General features: G+C 39.2%; 1 protein-coding gene across 6 annotated transcripts in view; it reads left to right on the forward strand.

Annotated features, from left to right (window-relative positions):
* The window catches only part of Steap2 (STEAP family member 2, metalloreductase), a 44,133-nt gene that overhangs the window by 751 nt on the left and 18,630 nt on the right, over positions 1-24,752 (forward strand). Inside the window, exons 1-7 of one of the 6 annotated variants that reach the window (XM_013516003.1) lie at positions 127-186; positions 437-500; positions 11,804-11,979; positions 12,218-12,742; positions 13,849-14,376; positions 17,393-17,557; positions 19,905-20,668. In XM_013516003.1, the coding sequence (XP_013371457.1) occupies positions 12,251-12,742; positions 13,849-14,376; positions 17,393-17,557; positions 19,905-20,192 (1,473 nt within the window). In that variant the 5' untranslated portion in view covers positions 127-186; positions 437-500; positions 11,804-11,979; positions 12,218-12,250 and the 3' untranslated portion in view covers positions 20,193-20,668. Of the gene's footprint in view, positions 1-126; positions 187-359; positions 501-11,803; positions 11,980-12,217; positions 12,743-13,848; positions 14,377-17,392; positions 17,558-19,904; positions 20,669-24,752 lie in introns of those variants that run through there. The other 5 variants (XM_013516002.1, XM_013516006.1, XM_005387986.2 and 2 more) reach the window with 5 other exon arrangements.

The raw sequence follows: 24,752 nt of genomic DNA on the forward strand, positions 1-24,752 counted from the left end.
GCCCCGAGTGGGGGCGGGAGGAGGAGGAGGAGGAGGCCGCGAGAGCCGTCCCGGCGGGGAGGGACGGCGGCTCCGTGCCCTCTCCGGGCTCCCCGCCGCTGGCTTCGGAGCCGCTTCGCGCAGAGGCGCTTCCGGCGGTGCTGCTACCCGCAGGGCATCGTGCTGCGTAGGCCACGCTGCTGGGAGGTAACCGGGCCCCACTCTGCGTGCCCTGTGCCCAACCGCGGCCAAAACTTGTTGAAAATTATGCCCTAAAAATCTTGCTCTGAAAATAGAGCAAAGAGAGAGAGAGAGAGAGATTGCGCAGCGATTTCTATTATCTCCCCCACCCTGTGGGGAAGGGTTGGTGTCAGCTCTTACTCCTCAGGCAGGTAGTTTTTTAGATGGGAAAAACTTATTCTGGATTGCGGTTAATTATCGTTAATTATCCGTGTAGGAGAACTAGAATTCAGACTGCCTGTCCTGCCGCCTCCCTCAGGAGAGACTGATTTCTAGACCAGGTAACAGCCCCCCTGCTTGGATCCTTTCTAATTTTCGCTGATGCCCCGCCTCCTTTCCCTTCCTTTAATGTGTCTTGATTGTGTTGACCTGCGGGGATTTTGTGTTTTCATTCTGTAACGCTGTTTTTCTCTCTCTGCCTGTCTCTGTCTTGCTTTAAAAGTTGTAGAGAGGATATCTGAAGAAGAAAAATTACCTATTCTAGATGTTTAGCAACCTAAGAGCAGCTCCCCAGGCTGACTTGGGGACGGCTGCAGTTTCTGCGTATTAGTATTAGCGTCAGTCAGCCTGTGGCGGTGGGGGCTTGTGACATTAGCAGTAAGGATCAGTGAGCCGTTGTGGGGGTGGAAAATGAAAAACTTTATCCAGGTCCCTTAGCACTGTACTGGTGCCATGGAAAATGTACTTCTGCACGTAACTGTATTTTAATGCTGCAAAATAGCACAGATGAAGGCAAATGTTTAAAGAAAAGATAATAAATTGTATCTTAAAAAGTGAGAGGAAGCGCCAAAGATTTGAAAGGCTAGGCCTGTGGGTTGATAAAGGATACAGTCAGGACCTCAGCCCATAACCATGACATTGAGCCCATAAGCAAGACACAGACATAACAGAGTCATTGATGTATCACTTGTTTCCTTTGGACTCACACGTCTTGATGAGCGAAAAAACAGCTCTGACTGAGAGGCCTATTATATCTCATTCTTCCTGACATTGTTGATGGATTCGGTGACAATGAATATTTATTGCATGTCCAGGTACTGTGTGCCAGACAGTGTGGAGGTAGTAATTAACGGACAAGACAGACATGGCTCTGCCCCCAAGGGGCTTATTGAGTGGTGGGGAGGGGGTATAGTAAACAGTAAATAAGTCATCCAATAAAATAATTCAAAGGCAATTCAACAAGAGCTGAAAAGAGAAGTGGGAAGAACTGGAGTGAATCATTTTGCTAGAATCAGAAAAGCATATGAAAGATCGCAACGTGAGGAAGGGATTGATCCTGTCTACGCCTAAAAGAACGATGCGGTGGCCAGGGATTCAGGAAGCAAGGGATAGAGGAAGATGGTAGGTGAACAGAGCCTAGCGCATCCAGGGCCTTGTAGTCACGGTCAGGAACTTGGCTGTGATCCCGACTATAAGAAAGCATTGATTTTAAGGAAAGGAGACACATTTAATAATCATGACATTTAAAGCAACCTTAGTTGCTCTGCGGAGAATGCTTTGGAATAGGGCAAAGGGAACAATAGGCTGACCTTGTAGAAAATGTTGGCAAGATGGGTAAGATTCTACATGACTATACTTCAGCTACTTGAGAGGCTGAGGCAGGAAAATTGTTGGCGCTCAGGAGTTTGAGACCAGCCTGGGCAATGTGCAGCCTTCTTTAGCAGCCTTCACCAGGTTGGATACAGAAAATGGATAGGTGATTTCTTCCAGAACTAAAGGTTTGCCAAGTGGCTAGGGTGGAGAGTAAGAGAGTTGAAGATCTTTTTGGCAAGACACTGTCTCAAAAACACAGAGTTTGCAGAGTTCGGGTGAAAAAATAAACGCCTGCACTAGGCTGGTGTCATTCTGAAGACCAGATGTTGGTGTTGAATTTGATGTCAAGGGTGCAGGGAAGCAAGGACTAAGGAATGACTCAGATATCTGACTTGATCTGGGTGAATAATGGTAAGAACAATTCTGGGGTGAATGGGAGCAGATCCAGGTGGAGAAAGAGTTTGGTTTTGAACCTATTAAGTTTGTCATTGAGCAAGGACAGACCATAGCCCTTTGGGAGGGAGAAAGGGATAGTCTCCAAGACAGAAGTGCGTGGACGAGCCTTCAATAAGTAAAGCTGGTGACTGTGAATTTAAGGTGAAACTCATCAACTCAATTGTCTGATTTTTCTTTAGCAACCAGCTAAAGGGTATATTTTTCTTTAGCACCAGCTTGGGTATAAAAAATGGACAGCTGATTTCTTCCAGAACTAAAGTTTTGCCAAGTGGCTAGGATAGAGAGTAAGAGCGTTGAGGATCTTTTTCTTGTATTTGCATGTATTCACATGTATGTTTCATGTATTCATGTGTATGCTATAAAATTTGCTACACTGAAAGAGAAAGCAGAAGCAAATGCATGGGCGGGGGAAAAGTAATGAGGCCCATCAATCAGTCGCTGTCTAAGTTTATCAGTGTGGATTAAGTAAGATTGTTGGAAGGCTTAGAGGTGGTGCCTGGCCGTATCAGGAAGTGAAGGACTGAAGCAGAGGGGAGGCCAGCATTCGCTGCTTTTGATGAATAAGTCAAGGAAACCAGGGGCCGGAGATTGAATGGTTCATCCTCTGGATTGGTGAAGCCCTGGAGAGAGACTGACACTTGCTGGGGATACAAACAATGATAGTGCGTATCCTGTGAGTCCTTAGTGATGAGGAATAAGCTGAAAGTCAGTAGATGACAGCGGTGGGATGGGACAGAAGACATTATGATGCCAGGAGCCCTGAAAGAGCCCAATGTTTGAAGGAGAGACAAAGAAGGCTCAGATGGGAGCTTACAAAAGGTGCGGCTGCCCCGTCCTGTGGACCTGGAGGAGGACATTTTCTTGATAATCTGCAGGTTGTGAATATCATCAGAATCTCCGAGGACAGCTCCCAGTTACTGCCGTCCAGTACAGTAATTAATGCCCTAGATATTTCTGCCCAAAACAAATTAGGCTGCATTTTTCAAAATTAACTTTGCACAACCGCTGCTGTTCAGCTAGAGGAAGGTCAAAGAATCCTTCTAATCTGAAAACCTTAGGAGGCATGTAGCAGGGTATAATAGAATTCTCCTACCCGGATAATCAACTCTCAGATATTAAAAGGCATACAGAAAGTCAGATGTCCAACCAAGAAAACTGTGACCTTGAAATTTCAAGGAACTCATGCATTAATTAAAACGCTTTTAGATGGAGTTCCTATAATTGAAGTGCTAAATATAAGGTGGGGCTGTCGTGTTATTATATGGCTAGAAGCAAAAGAATTTTAGTGTTAGAAAGGGCTGTGGAGTCACGAACAGCCTCTTTATTTTCCATTAAGGAAACAGATGTGAAGACAGAGAATCAAGGTGATTTCTACTCTATCCTTTCACCTCAACACCTCCAAACAAAACTTTCTATAAATGACAGTTTTATCAGCTATTTAATACAGATTATCTGTGAATAACATTGAATGAAAATACAGGTGAACTCTGGGTATTTTTAGTTAAAGTGCAGCACTTTGGTCAGCACTGCAAATGTCACATAGGAGCTATGAGAATTGCAGAATTTAGCCTTGGCCTAGACCTGGGCCATTCCTGAATGTACACTTTAACTAGATCGCCCGGCCGTCACAGTTGCGTTAGAGTTTGACCGGCGCTAGCGTAGACCCAGTCAGTCCACTTGGAAACTCTGGCCTGCTCACATCAGCAAGACTGTGATGCCTGGAGAACTGAGGCGCCCCTTTTAAGAGAAAGGAGACACTGTCGTCAGAACATTCCCAATTTTTATTGTTATGAAGCAATAGGAACCAAGTATGCTGAGCAGGGAGATGACACATTTCAGGAATGGCATTACTGCCTTTGCCAGAAAGTGAAGAGGGGAAATTGCAAAAGAGTGAGTGGCTCTTCTGATGCTGTCTCTGCCTGAGCAGCAGAGGGAAATGGACTGCATGCATATTCCTCAGCTTCCTGTATTCCAGGGAATACAGGGAATACCACTGAGAGTATGTTTTCATGTTACAAACAATGAAAATGGACACAGCCAGAGTCAAAATCCACATTGTTGTCTCCAAGTAGCAAAATACATAGTAGCTTGAATCTTAAATCTTCTAGTAGTGCTGTTTTCAATCTTGAGTGTATACTCGTCACACCTGATGATCTCTTTTTTAAAAATCCTGATGTCCAGGTAGAACCCCAGACCAATTACATAAAAACTGGGACGGCAGGAGTGACATGACCAGGGATCATCTGTGTTTTAAATCCCCCTAGGTCACTCCATTGTGCCAACAGAGAAGGAACTACTGCTTTAGGAGCTCACTTGAGGCCCTTGTGAGAAGAGGCAGCTCTGAGAATAGTTTTGCCTTTAAGCCTACCAAAGCAGTGGGACCCTTCATGACTACTGGGGCCCCAAGCCAAGGGTGATAAAACTCAGGTCACAGTGCCAGGCAGTGAGGTTTTCAGAACACTAAAGGAGTAGGATTTTTTTTAAGAGGAGTTTACCTGTGGCCAGTTTTTTAAAAATTGTTATGAACAGTTAACTGTTGAGAAAATTGGTTGCATAACTATAACTGAACGTCATGAATTCGCATATATAAAGTGGATAAAATTTTACGTGTAACGTACACTTCAATAAAATTGTTTTCTTTTCAAGTTCTGTGTATGCTTCAGCCTTCAGAATTATGTCATGTTGACTCGATAGCCAGGAAGCCAGTGCCTGTTTTGTGTCATTATAGCATCAGCACCTAGCCAAACACCTGGTACATAGGGCTGAGTCAGATGTTAGGTAGGTGAATGGAGATGAATGGGTAGAGGGAGGGACAGATGGACGGACAGATGGATGGATGGATGATCATTACCATCTTTGGTGGTGGACTGACTCTTAGATCGGTGGCAATCACCAGAGATACAGAACCTACAGCTGATGGCACTCAGTAGACGTCGGTACTTTTGTAATCACAGATATGGTTTTTTTGTTTGTTTTTTTTGTTTTTTTGTTTTTCTCCGGTACCGGGAACCAAACTCACGACCTTGCGCTTGCCAGGCAGGCGCTTTTGCCGCTGAGCTAAATCCCCAGCCCCTGTAATCACAGATATGTGTAGCCTGTTAAGTAGCAAGGCATTTAAACTAGGAATGAGTTTGCAGAGAGGCTAGAATGCTATACTGTTTATTTACAGGTGAATTACTACAGCACAGAAAATCCTTCATTTGCTAGCCAATAGTGGTAGGTGCCTTTATCTCAAATTGCTACCTGCAACAGGGTTATCAGATGAGAAAGTTATTTTAGCCGTGACATGCGGTGTCCAGTTTCATTTCAGACATACCTCATGGTCACGTTAACTGCAGTCTTACGGAAGCCCAGTGTGCGTAGGACACATAGTTCTGCTTGAGAGAACATCTTACACTTGGAAGTGGGAGTGGGTATGCAGCATTCTTCTCTGCCCCATACCTGCAAGAAAAATGGACACAGTGTCATTGGGGATTTGGTTTAAATTTATTAGAGGATCTAAAATTGTATTAACTGAATCCTGGAGGGAAAATTTTTAACTAAATTTTTGGGCTAACTAAATTTAACCAAAATTTGGTTTTTGGGGTGTTTTTGTTTTTGTTTTTGCTGAAGCTTCCAAGCACATACATATTAGACTGCTTTCCTGCGCTAGTGATTGCAGTGTAACTTTTTCTTGGTTATTTAGGACCTAGAAATGTCATGAAATGATATCCATATAAAAGTACATATACTATACATACCAAACTTAAGAACTACCATGAAAATTACTTACTATTTCAAATTTGTCTCATTAAAAGCTGTAGTTCTTCAGGAGTGCTGGAAGGTTTAGGGTTAATCATGTTTATAATATTGCATTTTCTGAAAAGTTTTCAGTTGATTCAATCCTATAAAATATGAGCACAGGACAGTAGGATCCAAGTTTGAAATATTAATAAATATTTGCAGTTGCAAATGTTATTTAATAAAATGCCTACTGTATTTTACTCATAATTTTGGAAAATGATTTCCAAAGTATCCAAGTTTCATCCGAGGGAAAGAATGTAATCTGATTTTGGTGGATTTTAGGCTTCAAGGAAAGGAAATTAGGGCAATTGTGAAACTTTAATACACATCAGAATCATGAGGAGGGCTTGCTAAACACAGACTGCTGGGCTCGACCCCCAGTGGCCTCCGGTTGGGGAGTTTGGGGGTGGGCTGAGAATTGACATGTCTGGCATTCATAAGTGATGGCTGGGGCTGGGGATTTAGCTCAGCGGCAAAAGCGCCTGGCTGGCATGCGCAAGGTCGTGAGTTCGGTTCCTGGTACCGGAGAAAAACCAAAACAAACAAACAAAAAAAAAACAAACAAACATAAGTGATGGCTGATGCTGCTGGCTCAGAGCTACACTGGGATAACCACTGTATTGGGAAATCACACGCTCAGCTCAAGCAGAATTGAAGCTTTGCCTTTAGGGCTTGAGAAATGCCAAAAACTAAAACCCTGAAATCAAACCCACTTTTCACCCTACAGAAACTTGTTATTGTCATATATGGTTGGGTTTTCTTTGTTTAAATACTAAGAAAACGTGTACAGGTTATCTTAGTGCAACCCAAAGATTGCAATAGTAAAATCACTTTATTGTTACTGAACATGAGATCAGGACACAGACATTTTATCTGCAGAATGTGCTCCTATCCTCGGACTATTAGATACTGCAGTGCAGGGACCTCTTTGCAGGGTGACCTCCCCCACCAGACAGACTTTCCCTCCACAAGTCAAAGAGCTTTCTAAAGGCTATGACAGCTCTCTAAAGGCTATTATAGCCCTCAGACTTGTTGGATTTACAGACCAGGAAAATAAAAAAGAGGGAAAGCGCTCCATAGGATTGCCAACTTAAACAACTGTTATCGCTGCTCTTTTATGAACAAAAAGAACATTGTGGCAGCCCAAAGTAGGAAGGACACAATCTCAGAAGAAAGGACGATTCTTTAAGTTGAATCATTTTATGGAAAACTTCCTCCACTCTCCATCTATTTTTTAAATTTCTATTTGGGAACCAGTGCCCTAGTACTTTTAAAAGTAAAATCACAAAAAGGCAAGTTTACTTTCAGGGCTTTCCAGTTTTAAGCAAGATTGTATTCACTATGCACTGTCATTAAATTGATCTATGGAAGTTCTATGTGAGCTACCGATTAGTTTGTAAATATGATTTTACTACTTTTAGACACACACACACACACACACACATACACACACACACAAGAAAGAATAACTCAAAGTGAACCAACACCTGTGATATTGTCTTCTCTCATTTTCTAGGATATCCTGTGACCATGTAATCGAATTCCTTATTATACGTTTATGAGGTTTTTATTTTTATTACAAGTATGCCTGTCTCTTCCTAATGAAAGTGTAAGATTTTTGAGTGTGAGTGCTGTCTTCGTGTGCCCTTTATCTCACGTGTACAAGCCCACAGTGGCCTAGATAAATTCCTGCTGGACCACAGCAGAGCCAATCTCTTTTGAGATTAGAATTGCATCAGTTCTTGTCAAAGGAAATGTACAATGTAAGGTTTTTGTATTCTTAAGGAGACAAGCCTCCTTCAGATGGCGAGTCACTTTTATAACCTTATTTTTCATGGGTGACCCAAATGTTAACTTCAGCTCAGCCATTAACTAAATAATCCAAAATACTAAGTGACTAAATTGAAAATTGATGAGATTTTTCTGCACTGTGTCAGCCCCAGATAGTTGGTGGGTGGCACGGTGCTCTTAGATCTGGGTATCAGTGAGTCCAGCAGGACGTGAACATGCTTCTCGTTGCTTTCTTCTTTCCTGTAAAAGCAAGACACACCAGATCATGTCTACAGAGTCCCCAGAACACGTGTGGGTTGCTACCTGGAGTTCTTCAAAAGTTACGCAGTAGCAATCATGTTTTGTCTCATAATATTAATAAATTCAGATCATTGACTCTCATCCAAAAGCAAGAATTATTTCAGCCATATTTTACCTATTTTGTAGCTGGAATTCTATCCTAAGATGAGATTTGTATTTTACTATTTAAAGGTCCAAACATATTAGACCCCCTATTAATATATATAAAAGACATAGTTTAAGTGGGGCTTATAGATGATGTTATTGGGTTCTAATATATTTTGTCTAATATGCTGATTTACAGAAGGACTTTAAACTTGCTTTGTAAAATAAGCAATAGTATTTATTTTAGCTTTTAGTTGGAAAAGTTTGTGATCATCATGGTCATTTAAAGTTAGTAATTATAGGAAACATAATTATGCATGGCTTTTGAAGATGCTCCATAGGTGTAAGATTCTCCATATAATGTTTGCTCTGTCTCAGAATGAGCAGAGAGTAGAATCCTCACTGCATCACTCAAACTGCACTCTCGGAGGCAAATTGCTGAAGTTCTCCAAGCCTCTATTTCATCTGTAAGGTAGTCATAATATGTATTCTGCAACATCTGAGAATTAAATAAGGTAATATTTGCTATAAAAACACTACAAACTATGAAGTAGCATACAAGCATATGGTATTATATCCTTTAAACAGTAAATAAGCCATCTTTGAAAGCCATTAAAATTTTTGTTCACTGTCTCTCTCTGTCCCTCTGTCTCTGTCTCTGTCTTTGTCTCTCTCTCTCTCTCTCTCTGTCTTTCTGTCTCACACACACTATATATTCTCATACTTCTATAATCTTTAAAAGTATAATAAGTCTCATTTATTGGGTCACTTTTTATTCCTCGCCACAGTCACACTATTAAAGGGTCCAGTTAGAACTTGCCATTAGGAATCCTATGTGAGTAAGGTCCAAACATGGTAGACCATAGTCCCCCCATTAATATATATAAAAGACATAGTTTAATTGGGCCTTATAGGTGATGTTATTGGGTTCTAATGTATTTTGTCTAATATTCTGATTTACAGAAGGAGTTTAAACTTTGTAAAATAAGCAATAATTATTTTAGTTTTTAGTTGGAAAAGGTCGTGATCATCATGGTCATTCAGATGTAAAGATTTTGCAGTTATACGTCAAGAGAGGCTATAGTTTATAGTTAGAAAAATTCATCACTGAGACATAAGATACATGAATTTCCGTGTGTGAATCTAGTAATCTTTTCTCTTCCTTAGATAAGGAATATGATTGGGAGTAGGTAAATTGGTTACTTCACTCTTAATTTTTAAGTGAGATGGACATTGATTTCATAACTTCTTGATCCTTTAACTGCACCTGATTCCCCAGATAGCCAACAGTATTTCCAGGAAAATGTTGGCAGTTTGGTACTACTCTGGTGCTGCGAAGCCCATGGCCTTCTGGGTATATAGGGCCACTGCAGGGAAAGCAGATACAAGTATTTCACCACCCCTTCTGTCTTGAAAGATGTGAAAGGAAAGATGTAATAAGTTTTGAAATGGCGAGTTTTCCCATTTGCTAGGGTCCAAGGTAGACATTAAGATCACTGCATAATGCTAAGCTGCAATGAAATGGCCAAGGGATTATTAGTACTAATATACTAGTTAGTATGTTAGTAATATACTAATATGAGCATAGTTATAACTCTCCCATCTTGCCTCTCACAGCCACTCCCAGAATCCTTCCTTTAATTCTTTTCTTCATCCCCTTCTTCTCCTTTCCTTACCCCTCTTCCTCTACCTCTTGGTCCCATTCCTATTTGCAAAAGATCTACCTCCATTTATCTCTCTTTTATTTCTGCTTCTTATTTATATTTTGGGTTTCTTATATAAGAAAAACCATGGATATTTAAGCTTGTTTCTCTGATTTATTTCACTTAACATTTTGGTCTCAAGATGCATTTATTTGCCTACAAGTAAGACCCAATCAAAACATGAGAACTTAAATGAATAAACACTTCTCAGAAGAAGTCTAAGTGACCAATGAAAACATGACAAAAATGTTGAGCATCTCTGGCCATTGGGATATGCAGACTGAAACAACACTGAGATCCCACCTTACTCCAGAGAGAATGGCCTTCATGAAGAAATCAAATAACAGATGCTGGAGAGGAGAGGCTGTAGGGATGAAGGAACCCTTCTACACCGTTGGTGGCAATGTAAACTAGTACAACCATTATGGGAATCAGTATGGAGGTTCCTCAGAAAGCTAGAACTAGAGACTGGGGATGTAGCTCAGCAGCACAGCACCTGCCTGGCAGGTGCAAGGTCCTGAGTTTGCTTCCCTGTACTAAAAAAAAAGGTAGAACTAGAAATTTTCATTTGGTCAAGCTATTCCCTTCTAAGTACCCTCCCAAAAGAGTTCAAGACATCATATTCCAGTGATCCATGTATACCCATGTTTATAGCAGCACAATTCACAATAGCCAAATCTTGGAAGCATGTATATGTCTCTATATGTCTATCAATAGAGAATGGATACGCAAACCATGGTATTTATACACAGTGGAGTACTACTCTGACAAAATCTTTTCTTAAATTCATTATATCCACCCAGTGACACCTGCTTCAACTTGGACTGCCTGAGTTGTAATCCTGACTCTCCCTCCCTTCTCACTTTGAACCCTAGAAAATTAATATCTTCTGTATGTCTCAGTACCTCACAAAATGGAGATGATAGTAGCATGTGTCTCATAGGGTGGTGGTGTTGGATTCGGTAAAGCACGGGATGGAGTTAAAACATAGTATATGTGATGCATTAAGTAATTTACTGCTGGTATTGTGTTTCTAAAGTTTAACTTATTGATGTATTTGAAGTCATTGAATGTGACCCCTTTCCAGGGTAAAGAGCTGAATTTTCCTATCTCCAATAGTTTCATATTTCGTTTAGCAAAAATGGTGTTTTTCTAAAACATTCCACCTGCATCTATAAAATCCATTAGGTCCTCTGAAGTGATCTACATCTGCTGTGAGCATGAACAAAATGGTGCATTGGGGATTGACTGGAATAGTATTTTCATTCAGCCTGATGCATGGCAGTCTGATTTGTATTTTTTACCAAGTTATTACAAATATGAACATGGGAGATATTAGTCACTTAAGTAAAAACAATTCGACAGTTTTTTCCAGGAAGAGTAATTGCGTCATAGTTTTTGCAGCCAGCAAATAGAGAAGACTTCATAGGTTTTGTGTAATTTAAGACCATAAACACATTACCAAACCCTTTTCTTCAGGGAAGCTCTTTCTCAATGAAAAGTTATACACAGACTGATAGAAGTCTGTGGTATTTAATTAACCCTTTGTTATATTTTGATGCCTGTTTTTCTTAAAATATTATTTAAGTGCCAGGGTTAATTTTTGTATTGGTTGATTTAGCTCACTTTTATTTAATGATAGAGTCCATGGGGGCTGGGGATTTAGCTCAGCAGCACAGCGTCTGCCTGGCAAGCGCAAGGTCGTGAGTTCGATTCCCGGTACCGGAAGAAAACCAAAAAAAAAAAAAAAAAAAAAAAAAAAAAATAGATTCTGTAGCTACTCAGGTATACAGAACAGTTTGAGACTCCACAATACCCAAGTAACTTGACAGTTTCACTTTAAGTGATTGTTCTACAGTTTTTCATCTTCTGCTTGCTTTGTGACCTATGACTTGGTATCGAGGTCATTTTCTGTACTTTTGGTGGTGTTTCAGATTTGCTGCTATATGATCTGCTGGGGAACTTCAGTGTCTTTTGTGCTTTAGTGACTTGCAAGACAAAGAAGGGCCTGCAGACCAGCAGCATCGCCACCACCTTTGGAAGAAATGCAGAACTTTGGGCCTCCTCGAAACCTACTGAGTCACGACTGACATTTTAACAAGATTCCCAGGTGATTTGTGTGCATATTAAGCCTCAAGAAGCCCCACACAGAGCACCTTTGTGAAGTTAGTTTTTCCATTTAGAGGTCCTTTTTGGCTTACAAACTGTGTCTTGTGTTTTAGGATATATAACTTCATAGTGTTCCAAAATATTTTACCTCAAGAAACACAGCACATAATTATAACATCTAGAAGTATTTGAATGTTTGGTAATAGATAACTGGTGAGCATTTTTGTTCTCTCCTCTAGGATATTCTTGTCACCCTCGGAAGAGCTCGTATCATGGAATCGATCTGTATGACGGGAAGCCCAAAGAGCCTTAGCGAAACATTTTTGCCTAATGGCATAAATGGTATCAAAGATGCAAGAAAAGTCACTGTGGGTGTAATTGGAAGTGGGGATTTTGCCAAATCTCTGACCATTCGGCTCATTAGATGTGGCTATCACGTAGTCATAGGAAGTAGAAACCCTAAGTTTGCATCTGAATTTTTTCCTCACGTGGTAGATGTCACCCATCATGAAGACGCTTTAACGAAAACAAACATCATATTTGTTGCGCTGCATAGAGAACATTACACCTCCCTGTGGGACCTGAGACATCTACTCGTGGGGAAAATCCTGATCGACGTGAGCAATAATATGAGAGTAAACCAGTACCCAGAATCCAATGCTGAATATTTGGCCTCGTTATTCCCGGATTCCTTGGTTGTCAAAGGGTTCAACGTCATCTCGGCTTGGGCACTTCAGTTAGGACCGAAAGATGCCAGCCGCCAGGTATGTCGCTTTAGATTTTACTATTTATCTGGCGTTTTTGTAGATAAGCAAACATCAGACATTTAAAAGTAATGTGGAAAACAGAAAATAACATGAGCTTTTCTGTCATAACCAACTACAGAAAAGGCAAAGCTGGCGGGTGAATTACATGACACACTGTAGTCTCTCCTCCTGCCCTTCTTTACTTCCCTCCCTCCCTATCTCCTTCCCTCTCTTCTTTTTCTCTTTTTGATTTCTGTGCCACTGCTTGGTATCCCATACGGTACACTATCTCTGAATGAAATACTGTTTAATGTGATTCTCAAGCAGAATGCTTTAGGAAAACCTTTTTATTTTACACAGATAAAATATTCATAGAGTATGAACTAGCTCAGTCTGTTTTAAGCAGCGTTAATCTGTAGGGCAAGTAGAGGCAAACTGGATTTCTTGGGTTTGTTTAGGTTTATGGCACGAAAGCCCACGATAGTACCTGTCATACTCAGCTTAAGAATGAAGCAGATGGGGAGATCTGTCCCTGCGTGTATGGAAGGAGCTTCTGTACAGCAACACATAAAACAGTGTACCTTAAAAGTCACTAAAAGTGTGCTTGCATGCTAAAATTCAACATGATCATAACTTTTGCTTTGTTTTGTTTGAGACAGGGTCTCACTGTGTATTTCAGGCTGGCTTTGAACTTACTAAGTAGCCCAGGCTAGCCTCAAACTTGTGCTGATCCTCTTGTCTCAGCCTCCTGAGTGCTGTGATTTTGTCTACAAAGATAGTTTATTGGACTTCTTAGAAAACAAGTGGAAGCATTGTATCATTGGGTGATGTCTACCAGGGTCTTGATAACCACTCACGTTCAGGTCATAAAATCCCATGCTGCAGCTAGATTTCCTTGCATTTTATTTTCATGTCATCACAAGTGGCAAGGACTTTTTTTGCTATTAGAACATTATTTTATTAGTAAGTGTATAAATTACTAAATGCTCTATCTTCTCGACTTTAACCATGCACACCGCTCAAGGCAGTCACAATTGATGCACCATAGACTTAAGTAGAGTGTAGAATATTTGCCATTTTTACAAACAACATAGCAACGATGCATCTGTTTTGTCTTCCCCCAGGTCTATATATGCAGCAACAATATCCAAGCTCGACAGCAGGTTATTGAACTCGCCCGTCAGTTGAATTTTGTTCCTGTTGACTTGGGATCATTATCGTCAGCCAGGGAAATTGAAAATTTACCCCTGCGACTGTTTACCCTCTGGAGGGGGCCGATGGTGGTAGCCATAAGCTTGGCCACATTTTTCTTTCTTTACTCCTTTGTCAGAGACGTGATCCATCCATATGCAAGAAGCCAGCAAAGTGACTTTTACAAGATTCCTATTGAGATTGTGAACAAAACTTTGCCCATAGTCGCCATTACTTTGCTGTCCCTGGTATACTTAGCGGGCCTCCTGGCAGCTGCTTATCAGCTCTATTATGGCACCAAGTATAGGAGATTTCCACCCTGGCTGGAGACCTGGTTACAGTGTAGGAAACAGCTGGGACTACTAAGTTTTTTCTTCACTGTTGTGCATGTTGCCTACAGCCTCTGCTTACCAATGAGAAGATCAGAAAGATACTTGTTTCTCAACATGGCTTACCAGCAGGTACTGAATATTCTTGTTATTTATCTGACTCTGGTAAAATACTGTATTAACATTAAATATAAAACATAAGATTTTAAATAGCTTAACATTTCACATATCTCATTGTCTTAGTTACCTGTTGCTGACACAAAAATACCTGACTCCCAAAGTTAAAGGAAGGAAGGTGTATTTGGCTTACAGTTCATAGAAGTTTCAGTCCATACTTGGCAGGCTCCAAGGCAGGGTGGCACATGGCAGAGGGGCAGCAGTTCATGGCAAGCAGAAGATAGCAGAGCAATAAGAGCAAAAGGAGAGACAAGCCTCTTTCTGTCCTTATATTGTACCCAGGCTACTGGGATTAGGGCGATACCAAAGCAGTCAGTGCACTGATTTAGTAATCGCCCGCCCTTAATCCTAGCATTGTACCATGAATCGATTACATACTTTAGATTCAACCACCTCTAAAAAAGCCCCACCTATGACTGCATGAGGCTTTGACAGCTAGATACAAGCTGTAACACTCTTAATGGAAATTTTCTTTTGGAGGTTTTTAGAGAGGGGAAACACTTGTTTTTAAAAAATCTTTTTACATGAGATGTGTCTAATTCAGAATCATTAGGGCTAGAAGCATCTACCATCCTCTTCTTTACAGATGACAGAGAAGTTAAGGAAGGGGTTAGGGGATCTTTTTTTTTCCACTTTTTTAATGTTACCTTAACTATAATGACCATTTTTTCACCATTGAACAACATTGTTAATGTTAGATTAACATTAATTATCTGGCTATGATCTGCAAAATGAGAAGGCAACTCTTAGTAAACGTACATGATAAAATTAGAATCAGTGAAAATATGAAACAAAAGGGAAAATCAAGATCGGGGGAAAAAAGTAGAATACACCTCTGCGGGCTAAAAGTGTCTGTGCAGCTTCCGTTTTGGTTTTGAGATTGCTGATACAATGAAAAAGGAACTACTGCTACAAGGCCCTTATTATCAAAGTGTAGAAAAATGCTGATTTCTCTGGTGAAGCTTTCCTACCACTTAGCTCCCCGGGAAGATGTCAGCAAGAGCATCAGAGGAGAGGCTTGACGATGAGGTAGACGGCAGTGTATCTTATCCCCTCCCACAAGTGTAAAATAAGGGCTTCACTGAAGCTGTTTGGTGTAGCGTTTCTCATTGGAAGCCAAAGACATTGCATCAAAACAAATGTGTAAAAGTATTTGAATTTTCTAAGAAGCCAATCCATCATGCTCCAAGTGTGTAGTAATAAAGCTTTTTTCAAAAGTAAAACCTAAGACAATTTTCTAAAGTCAATAGATTGATTCCATCAAGCCATTCACTCTCATACTTAATATGGGTTAATAATATCCCTTAGTCATTGCCAGCTGATCAGGTCCACAATCTCCTGAATGAGTGTATAATGAAGGCTAAATAAAAAGAGGCAAATGGAATGATTTCAGGGCTCCAGGAGGATCAGAGCCCTCTCATAGAATTCATAATTCTCTCAGGGCTAAGATCAGGACCTTCTCTGGGTCGCCCATATTTATTTGGTCATCAGAAGAAGGGAGGGGAGTACTCAAGAAGGGCAGAACCACTCAAGGACTTCTCTAAGGTATGAAGTTAATCCACTGAAGAATGAGATGCCTGCAGCTAGGCTTCATCCAGTTGAGGTCTGACCCAGGTGCCCTGGGCTGTGATCTTGTCTTGTCCTTTGAGGCTTTCTGACCTCATCCACCACTACAGATTCTAGTAGGGATAGTGACTCGTAGAGGTTCACTTACTATGAGTCCGCCATTTCCAGATAAGGAGCCTAGGCCTTGGACAGGTTCACAGGTGAACACGGAAAGCCAATTGGTTAATATTAAATCTTGCTCAGAGCCGCTTTGTAGTAGTCTCCAACAACTTAATACTAAATTTTTGAGGTCTGCTGGCCCGGCTTCCCCACGTCCTTCTACTCACTTGCTCAGATCTCGCTTTCTCATCGAGGCGTCCACTGGACACTGAATTCTGCCACCAACCCACAACCAGCCAGAGAGCTCCCAGGCCCTCTCACTTTCCTGCTCTATTTGTTCTGTTTTCAATAGCACTTTAGCACTATGATGCGCTTTGCATTCTCCTTATTTATCATCTGTACTGTTGTCTGCCTTCTATCAGAATCTCAGTTCATCTTTGTTCGTGTTGTTCACGGCTGTGTGGCCAGTGTGTGCAGTTGTGCCGGACATAGCGGACACTGAAAACTCTTAGGTGCTAGCAGGGGGGATGAATGAGCTAGGAGGGAAAGTAGCTCCAGGCTTTAGTCTCTGGCTGTACCAGGGTATGCTGTTATTCTGAATTCTTGTATAGACACAAAACAAGAAGACAGTGGAGAGACTTGCTTAACAGATGAGCTCTGTGAGCTCTTTCAGGATGTTGGTGTGATTGGTTAAGAAGTAGCTTTTTAAAATATTTCAATTACGTTTTGTTAACCGAAAATGGGCAAATCTAAGATGGTATGAAGAATGTGTTCTCCGTGATTACTTACATCAACTCTTTAGTTGAAGGAGACCAATCCTTGATTTATACTGTAATTATATTGTCATGGGTAGATATTTCTAGGGTATAGTTCTACAGAAATTACCACAAGCTCAGAGGTAAGCCTGTCTTGACTATGTATTTATATATGCATTATCAATGTAATGGGAAGACATTTGGAAAAATATTACATCTAAGAAAACTGGAGTTTGAAAGTTTATTAATGAAGCAATCCAAGTGGATAAATGCATCGGTTCCATAGTGATTTATCCTCAGAAAATTCCAGCTTTCTAGGGAAGACAAGGTAAGAAGGAGGTAAATCACACAGATTATACATGTGAGAAAAGAAATCCAAAAGTAGCATTAGAAATTTCCTACCGAGAATCTAGGTTAAAAATGAGTCTACAGTGGGCTCAGAATAATCAAGTTTAAACCAGCTGACCTGGTTCTTAGGCCAGAGTAAATTCTGTGCTGAATCGGTTAATGTTCTAGCAAATAAAGGAGATTGACGTTTGTCTTCTTGTTAGGTTCATGCAAATATTGAAAACTCTTGGAACGAGGAGGAGGTGTGGAGGATTGAAATGTACATCTCCTTTGGCATAATGAGCCTTGGCTTGCTTTCCCTTCTGGCCATCACTTCCATCCCTTCAGTGAACAATGCTTTAAACTGGAGGGAATTCAGCTTTATTCAGGTACAGGGGTTTTGTTTGATAAGGGATTTGGGCAGTGTACGTTTGGTTGTTAGGTGAGCTTGAATTTTAAATATGCTACATATGAGGGGCTGGGGATATAGCTCAGCGGCAAAGCGCCTGCCTGGCAAACGCAAGGTTATGAGTTCGGTTCCCGGTACCAGAGAAAAACCAAAAAAAAAAAAAAAAAAAAAAAAAAAAAATATGCTACATACAGTACTTACAAAAGGGTGCCTTTGGGGCCATGCTTATACATCTAGCTCAAGGGACACACTGCTAGAGACCAGCTTAGGACTATTCTGGTGAATAAGTGAAGGGCTAGTGCGGCATTATCCTGAAGACTTCAAGAGTAATGTCTACTATGGTAAGGGTGAAGGTTTTTCTAACAGAAAAAAAAGTGGGAGAGGAGTGTGCTTAAATCAAATTTAATGCCTAAAGTCAATTTGTTTTTAGAAAAAGTAATGAAATATTATGTGTTCAGTCATCTGATCTTTCCAGGAAAAAAATTCTCATCAATTTGAGTTCAAGGGGAAAGAAGCTAAGTTGAACATTTTAAAGAAATGTTGGTATGTGCACATACATGTACACAATGACAGGCAATGTCAGTGGTTAATGGACTGTGACAAGCAACCAGTCTTGTGAATCTTGTTAGTATGTGTATTTCATATATCAGTTAGAAGTGTGTCCACAAAGGGATTTCAGAACACCATGTTTTCCTTAAAAAGTTAAACATTCCTTTTTCCAGTAGTATCTCTATACATTTGCATATTTAAAAAATTATGTAATCCAAATTTAGATTCTTCCCATGTGGTCACGAAATTGGCACTGATTGTATATCCAAATGGTTTACAACACAATATGTGGATTGTGTAATTTGGTGGTACAGTAAGCTTTGGTTTGCTTCTTTGCCTGTTTTTTTGAGCTTTTTCTTTTGTGGAAGTCATGGGAGAAAAATTTCATTCAAATTAAGGGCATAACCTTTTTCTAAGTTCATTTTTTCTTTCTGAGGAAAGAGAATGTGAATTCTTTTCCAACTCCTACTGTAATCACACCTTAAAAAGAATAGAAGGCCATCTGATAAAAGGTGCTAGACAGATGCATATTATCATTATAAATTTAGATGAGTAATTGCAAACATTTTGTCTGCTGGAGAATTTATATTTTCCTAATGAAGTTAGATGTCCCATGATACTGATTTAATATTTTTATGTCAGATAGCCCATTTCTCATAGTAAGCTGTCTTAAATGTAATAATTTATGGAAATGAAGAATGCTGACCTTTCAGAATTTAATCTATAAACTGCTTAAGTACTTAATAATCTCATTTAATAATGTCAGTAAAGTCATGTTTGAATTACTATTTATATTGAATAGCAATATTACATATTTTTTTGTATTTTCCTACTAATGTGAGCATATATGTATGTACTATATATGTATACTCATGAGAATGTTCTTCAGCAGTTAGTGTTCCTGTGTACATTTCATAATATATATATCTCTTATATGTGTGCACCTAATTTTTATACACAATCAGTGGGCATGTTCGCAACCTTTATAAAGAAGATTAAAACTATATATCAACATGCTTAAGAAAAAACAAGATGGCCAGGTGTGGTGACACATGCCAGTAATCTCAGCACTTGGGAGGCTGAGGCAGGAGGATCGCCATGAGTTCAAGGCCAGCCTGGACTACATGAGTGAATTCAAGGCCAACCTGCACTACGTAGTGAAACCCTGTCACAAAAAAAAAAAGAAAAGAAAAACACAAGATGTTTTGATCAATAATGTCACTAGTAGAAATCAATCCAAAGGAAATAAAGCAAAATACTGAAAAAGGCCTAAGGTTACACTATCTATAGTTGAGGAGTGAAACAAAGTAAATGATCAACAAACAGTAATGACTAGGGCTGGGGTATAGCTCAGCAGCATTAGCACCTGCCTGGCAAGCGCAAGGTCCTGAGTTCGATTCCCAGTACCAGAAAAAGAAAAGAAAAGGAATGACTAAATTATGCACAGCAGTATTAACAGGTCTTCATTTGTAATGACATAAAAATATTCTTGATGTAATAAATGAAATAGACTATGAAATGGCAATATGGCCTTAATTGTGTAAAGTAAGATGTGCATGTGGACAGTGAGTATATGTACATATGGTATGTATGAAATGGCTATGGTATGTATGAAGTGGCTAAAAATTATTTAATACAACAGAAGACAAAGAGTAGCTTAATAATTCAAGAAAAAATAGTTATATCAAAGTATAAACATGCTATGTTTGAACAGGTTAGTTCATGAATTTGAATAACTTGTCTCTTACTGATTCTTTTTCCTCTTTCCCTGCCCTAAGTCTACTCTTGGGTACGTTGCTTTGCTCATCAGTACTTTCCACGTTCTCATTTATGGATGGAAACGAGCTTTTGAAGAAGAGTACTACAGATTTTATACACCACCAAACTTCGTGCTCGCTCTTGTTTTGCCCTCAGTCGTAATTCTGGGTAAGATCATTTTACTCCTTCCATGTATAAACAGAAAGCTAAAGAGAATTAAAAAGGGCTGGGAAAAGAGCCAATCTCTTGAAGAAGGTATTGGAGGAACTGTTCCTCATCTTTCCCCGGAGAGGGTAACCGTAATGTGATGACAGAAGGTGCTCACAGATGTCAGGAAAAGTTCTGTGTGTGCCATTGTTTGTACAGCTTCCTCTTTGTTCAGTTGTTATGTGTGGAATTACCATGGTTTGAAACCTGTTAAATGGGATTTTAACTGAATTAGTGACAGAATTTCCTTCAAGTTGTCACAGGTGTCCTAGTTTATCAATTTTAATTTTTGTATTCAATGTATTATTGAAATTTAAGTATATTTCATTTTGTTTTGCACAACTTAACATTATTGTTATTTTCCTGTATTTTATAACCAAGCAAAAATATTTACAGTTAATCATCTAGATGTAACAAAATGTGAAAAACACTTCACAAACCAGAAGTTCAAGCTTTCAATATATTTTAATGAGTATACTTTACTTTCTATGAAGCATCAGCAAGGTTTTTTTTGTTGTTTTCATTTTTTGGTACTGAGAATAGAACTCAGGACCTTACACTTGCCAGGCAGGTGCTTGTGCCACTGAGCTATATTCCCAGCCCCCAGCAAGGTTTTGATTATTACTCAAATTAAGAAATAGAAATGCATAATCATACCTTATTTAAAAAGGTCACCTTGCATTAACATCTATGTAAAGGAGCATGGTAAACATTCCTGTACTCCTCTTATATGTTAGGGTTTGAAGAATGTTATAAATTTTACGAAGCAATGCGGTTATATGAACAAACACAAATTTAAAAAGATAAACCTGAAGTTACATTTAAAATGCATCAGAGACATAAACTATATGCAATGGACAGCTCAGAGAGAGCTTACTCTTTATCATGTTACAGAGCAGTATCGTTTTCCCATTAGTATGTTCAGCAGAGAAAGGACTTGGGAATATTTGGCCTCCAAAACTGATATCTTTAATACAGTACCGGTGCTGGGAATGGTATAATTCTTAGAGCAAAGTGTCGAGTTTACGTACACGGTTATTTGATAGCTGATCTTTGTTGTTGTATCACTCTCTGTGGTGAGGATTTTACTGATATTCAGTTGTGCCAGGCGTGGTTCTAAGCATTTTACTTGTGTTTGCCCTTGTAATACTTTTTTGCGGAGCTAGGTGGGGGGTACTGGGAATCGAACTCAGAACCTCACACTTGCCAGGCAGGCACTGCGCGACTGAGCTACATCCCTAGCCTTGCCCTTATGATGCTTAAATTCCTTGAGACAGAGAGTTATCCTCATTTTACATGAGAAGAACTGAAGGGTAGAAGAGTAACTGCTCTGCGGTTACTCAGTCAGAGGCAGAGGGAGCTTTCAAGTAGAGGCATCACATCTGGAAGCCCTGATTTTCAGAGGCTATACAGCCCCTGCTCCATCCCCATGCGATCTGTCCATGATGCCGATCTGCAGGCTTCTTTTGTACAAAGGTACTGACATTATTTAGAGCAGGCTATGTGCATCAAAATATGTATGAAATATCCTAGTAAGAAATTTATTATTGCTTGGTGGTAAGCCATGATTACTTCTGAACATAAGCCCAGACTCCTTGACAGTCTATTCGTCTTCCTGTCCAATGAAGAATTCAGGCAGAAATGGCAGTGTTAACAAATCGCTGAGACGCTGCAGATCTTTAATAAAATCAGTCATCTGTGCTGGCTTGGCAGCACACATACTAAACTCAGTCATCTCCTTTTCTGTTCCTGAGAAGCCCTCCAGCCTGCACAGCCATTCATTAGGGGGCAGTTTATAAGCATAAAAGATGTTAGGGTAAGTGGTTAATTAGAAATTTACTGTAAAGACATATAAGCGTTATAGACCATTCATAAAATTTCTCAGCTCTTACATTCCACATGTAAACTTCATTTCATTCAAACCTTGTAATTTTTTCCCATTTGCTCCTTAGTAGAATAGAAAGTTGCAAACAAGATACAATGAATTATGTGCAGCTCTCTTCCTCAAATTATACCATTTCACTAACTTAAATCCAGCTGCCAAAAGTAGGACTTTTATTTAGTAGAGTCCACCTTTCTGCCGGTGGCTCTTTCTCTACTGCTGCAGTATCTTTCCAGTAAATCATTCATAATTCTTTCATGTTCTCTTGGTGGTAAATTTTAATATCTTCTACTTTCTAATTGAGCCATCCATTTAATGCAATGTTAATTGAATCTCTGCCCTCTCAATAATCACTTCTTAGTTTCAGTTGGGCAATAACCTTTAAGAGTAAATACCTAAATGTGCTGTTATCAAGGATTAGCGAAAATAATAGTGTGTTTTCAATATTTGATCCTTTAATTTCGTTCTCTTAAGACTGTACTTTAACTATTTAATGTGAAAATACAGTGTAATATTTCTAAAAGTTAGATGACTATCAAAAATTATGGTCACATGCATGTAATAAGTAACCAATAAAATACGTAAAATTATCATTATTGTGAATAAATGGGGCCTATGAAAAAGCAAGCCTTCATGAAAATATGTAAAAGATGCAAATGTTATTTCAAATGGCAATATTTCCTTTGAGAATCAGTGTACTCTTTGTAATTCTAAATGCTTAAAAGCCTTTCTAAGAGTGCAAATCTATGATTATCTTTTAGTCACTTTGTTTTACTTTTTCTGGGATTATTTTCCATTGTTTTTTTATAACCATCACTTTTTAAATCATCTTACTGGCCTCAGAAGTAGGATTGAATTTGGCTATTGCCACATGTGAGGAAGTTGCAGGCAGAACTTTAAGTGGGGAGATTTGTTCCCTGAGCAATGTTTTAAGAAGTGTCTCTGAGAAGTTGCAAGACTGTAGAAAACATACCCAGTATTAATCCTATGCAAAGAAAATCAAGTATAGTATGTTTTTCCTGTAAGGAAAATAACCATAAGCTGTATCATGCTACTTAGCTTTTGTGTACTAATTTCATATGTCTCCTCTATGAAGAATATTTAAAATCACATTTCGAGATAAATATATTCATGCTAACATTTATTTTTAAGACATTCATGAAAACTTAGCTCAGATAATCTACATGTGATATTTTTATTTAAATTTTAAAATATTTAGAAGTGTGAATAAATTATATTTGTAGGTATCTGTCAGAGATAATTATTTTGTGCTACAGAGTATCTAATGAGTTCTAGTGTTAAACTACCTGGTTAATCTCTTATAAATTAGCATTGCCTTGAGTTGACTAAAGAATCATATTTTCAAAATTAACATAATAATAGCAAGGTCTATTCGTACTTATAATAGTCAAATTATGAAAATTATTTATGTAAAAGGGCTTCAAGAATATATCCAATTTTTGTATTAGACATCTCCTATATAATGATAAAATGCCATTTTGTTTTGCCTTTTGCCATTAAACTATTTAATAATTCTGTACAGTCCTCCCCAAAAAGAAGGTTATTTATGAAATTTAAGATCTCTTAGGTGGTATTTTAGATAAAATACCATGGTGTAATTCATAAGTGTTTTGTTGAGAATGTTGTATTCACTGAACTAATCATACCTGCATCAGTGTGTAAAATCCTCCTTTAAGTATTTAAAAAGCCTAACATGTTGTATTGAAATTACTTTGTAAAAGGAGTACTTTGTGCGAGATTAATGGCAATGTATCCTTTACTGTAGTAATTTTTTTTAAATTTAAGCGTTCACCATATATTTTTACCACCACATGTATGATTTCTAAACTGCCAGCTGCAAGGAAGTTTTCGCTCTGAGATTTTTCTGTAAAAGTTTTTCATAGCTTTACAGATGCCCAGCACACGCAGAGACGGACGCTGTCCCTTAGCGTCCGTTTACCCTTCTCTGTCAACGCTGCTGTCCCTCCTATCTTCAGCTGCTCCTGCATTAACTCCCCCCGTGCATGATGCTGGCCAGTGAGGCCAAGTGTCCTCCATGGAAACCAGTGTGTCACTTATTGTCCTCTGTCTTGCTGCGGGTTGAGATGTCGCAAGAGCTGTGACACCTGCCCCGAAGGGTCAAAGCCACACCCTGTGGAAGGAAAATGAGAGGCTACTGGGGAGATTTCCATGGCTCCCTCACCTCCCCGGCTCTGCGCCACACTGAAGCCATTCTAAGTGGTCCCTCTGTTACACGGTCAATAATCCTTTCTGGTCTCCAGTTCTTTGTCGTGATTCCTTTAACACAGTTTATATGATAGACAGCAATAATTATTTTAAAAGCTTTTAAGGATAATATGCAATCCATATCAAAAGCGATTTTCCATTGTTAATTAATTGTATTCATCTTCTTGCCTTGAACGTTCATTAAATATTTTGTACTCGCTTGGAGAAAAATATTGTTTCCTTTGGAAGTCTGTAATTCATATTTGCTAAAACCGTGTAATCTCCAAAATACTGCTGTCAAATTACATGCCGTGTTTTTGTATCTTTCTCATAGATCTGCCTTATAAACATTTAAATAAAGAGTAATATTTAATGTTTTAACTTCTCTTTTGCAGTGTGTACAAGTGTATTTTTATTTTGGTTAGTAGTAAGTCCAATTTTTGATGGAGGTCATCGATACTTTTCTTTTTTTTTTTTTTTTTTTGGTTTTTCTCCGGTACCGGGAACCGAACTCACGACCTTGCGCTTGCCAGGCAGGCGCTTTTGCCGCTGA

Source organism: Chinchilla lanigera, unplaced genomic scaffold (genome assembly GCF_000276665.1).
Source record: "Chinchilla lanigera isolate Chin_1 unplaced genomic scaffold, ChiLan1.0 scaffold00031, whole genome shotgun sequence".
NCBI lineage: Eukaryota > Metazoa > Chordata > Mammalia > Rodentia > Chinchillidae > Chinchilla > Chinchilla lanigera.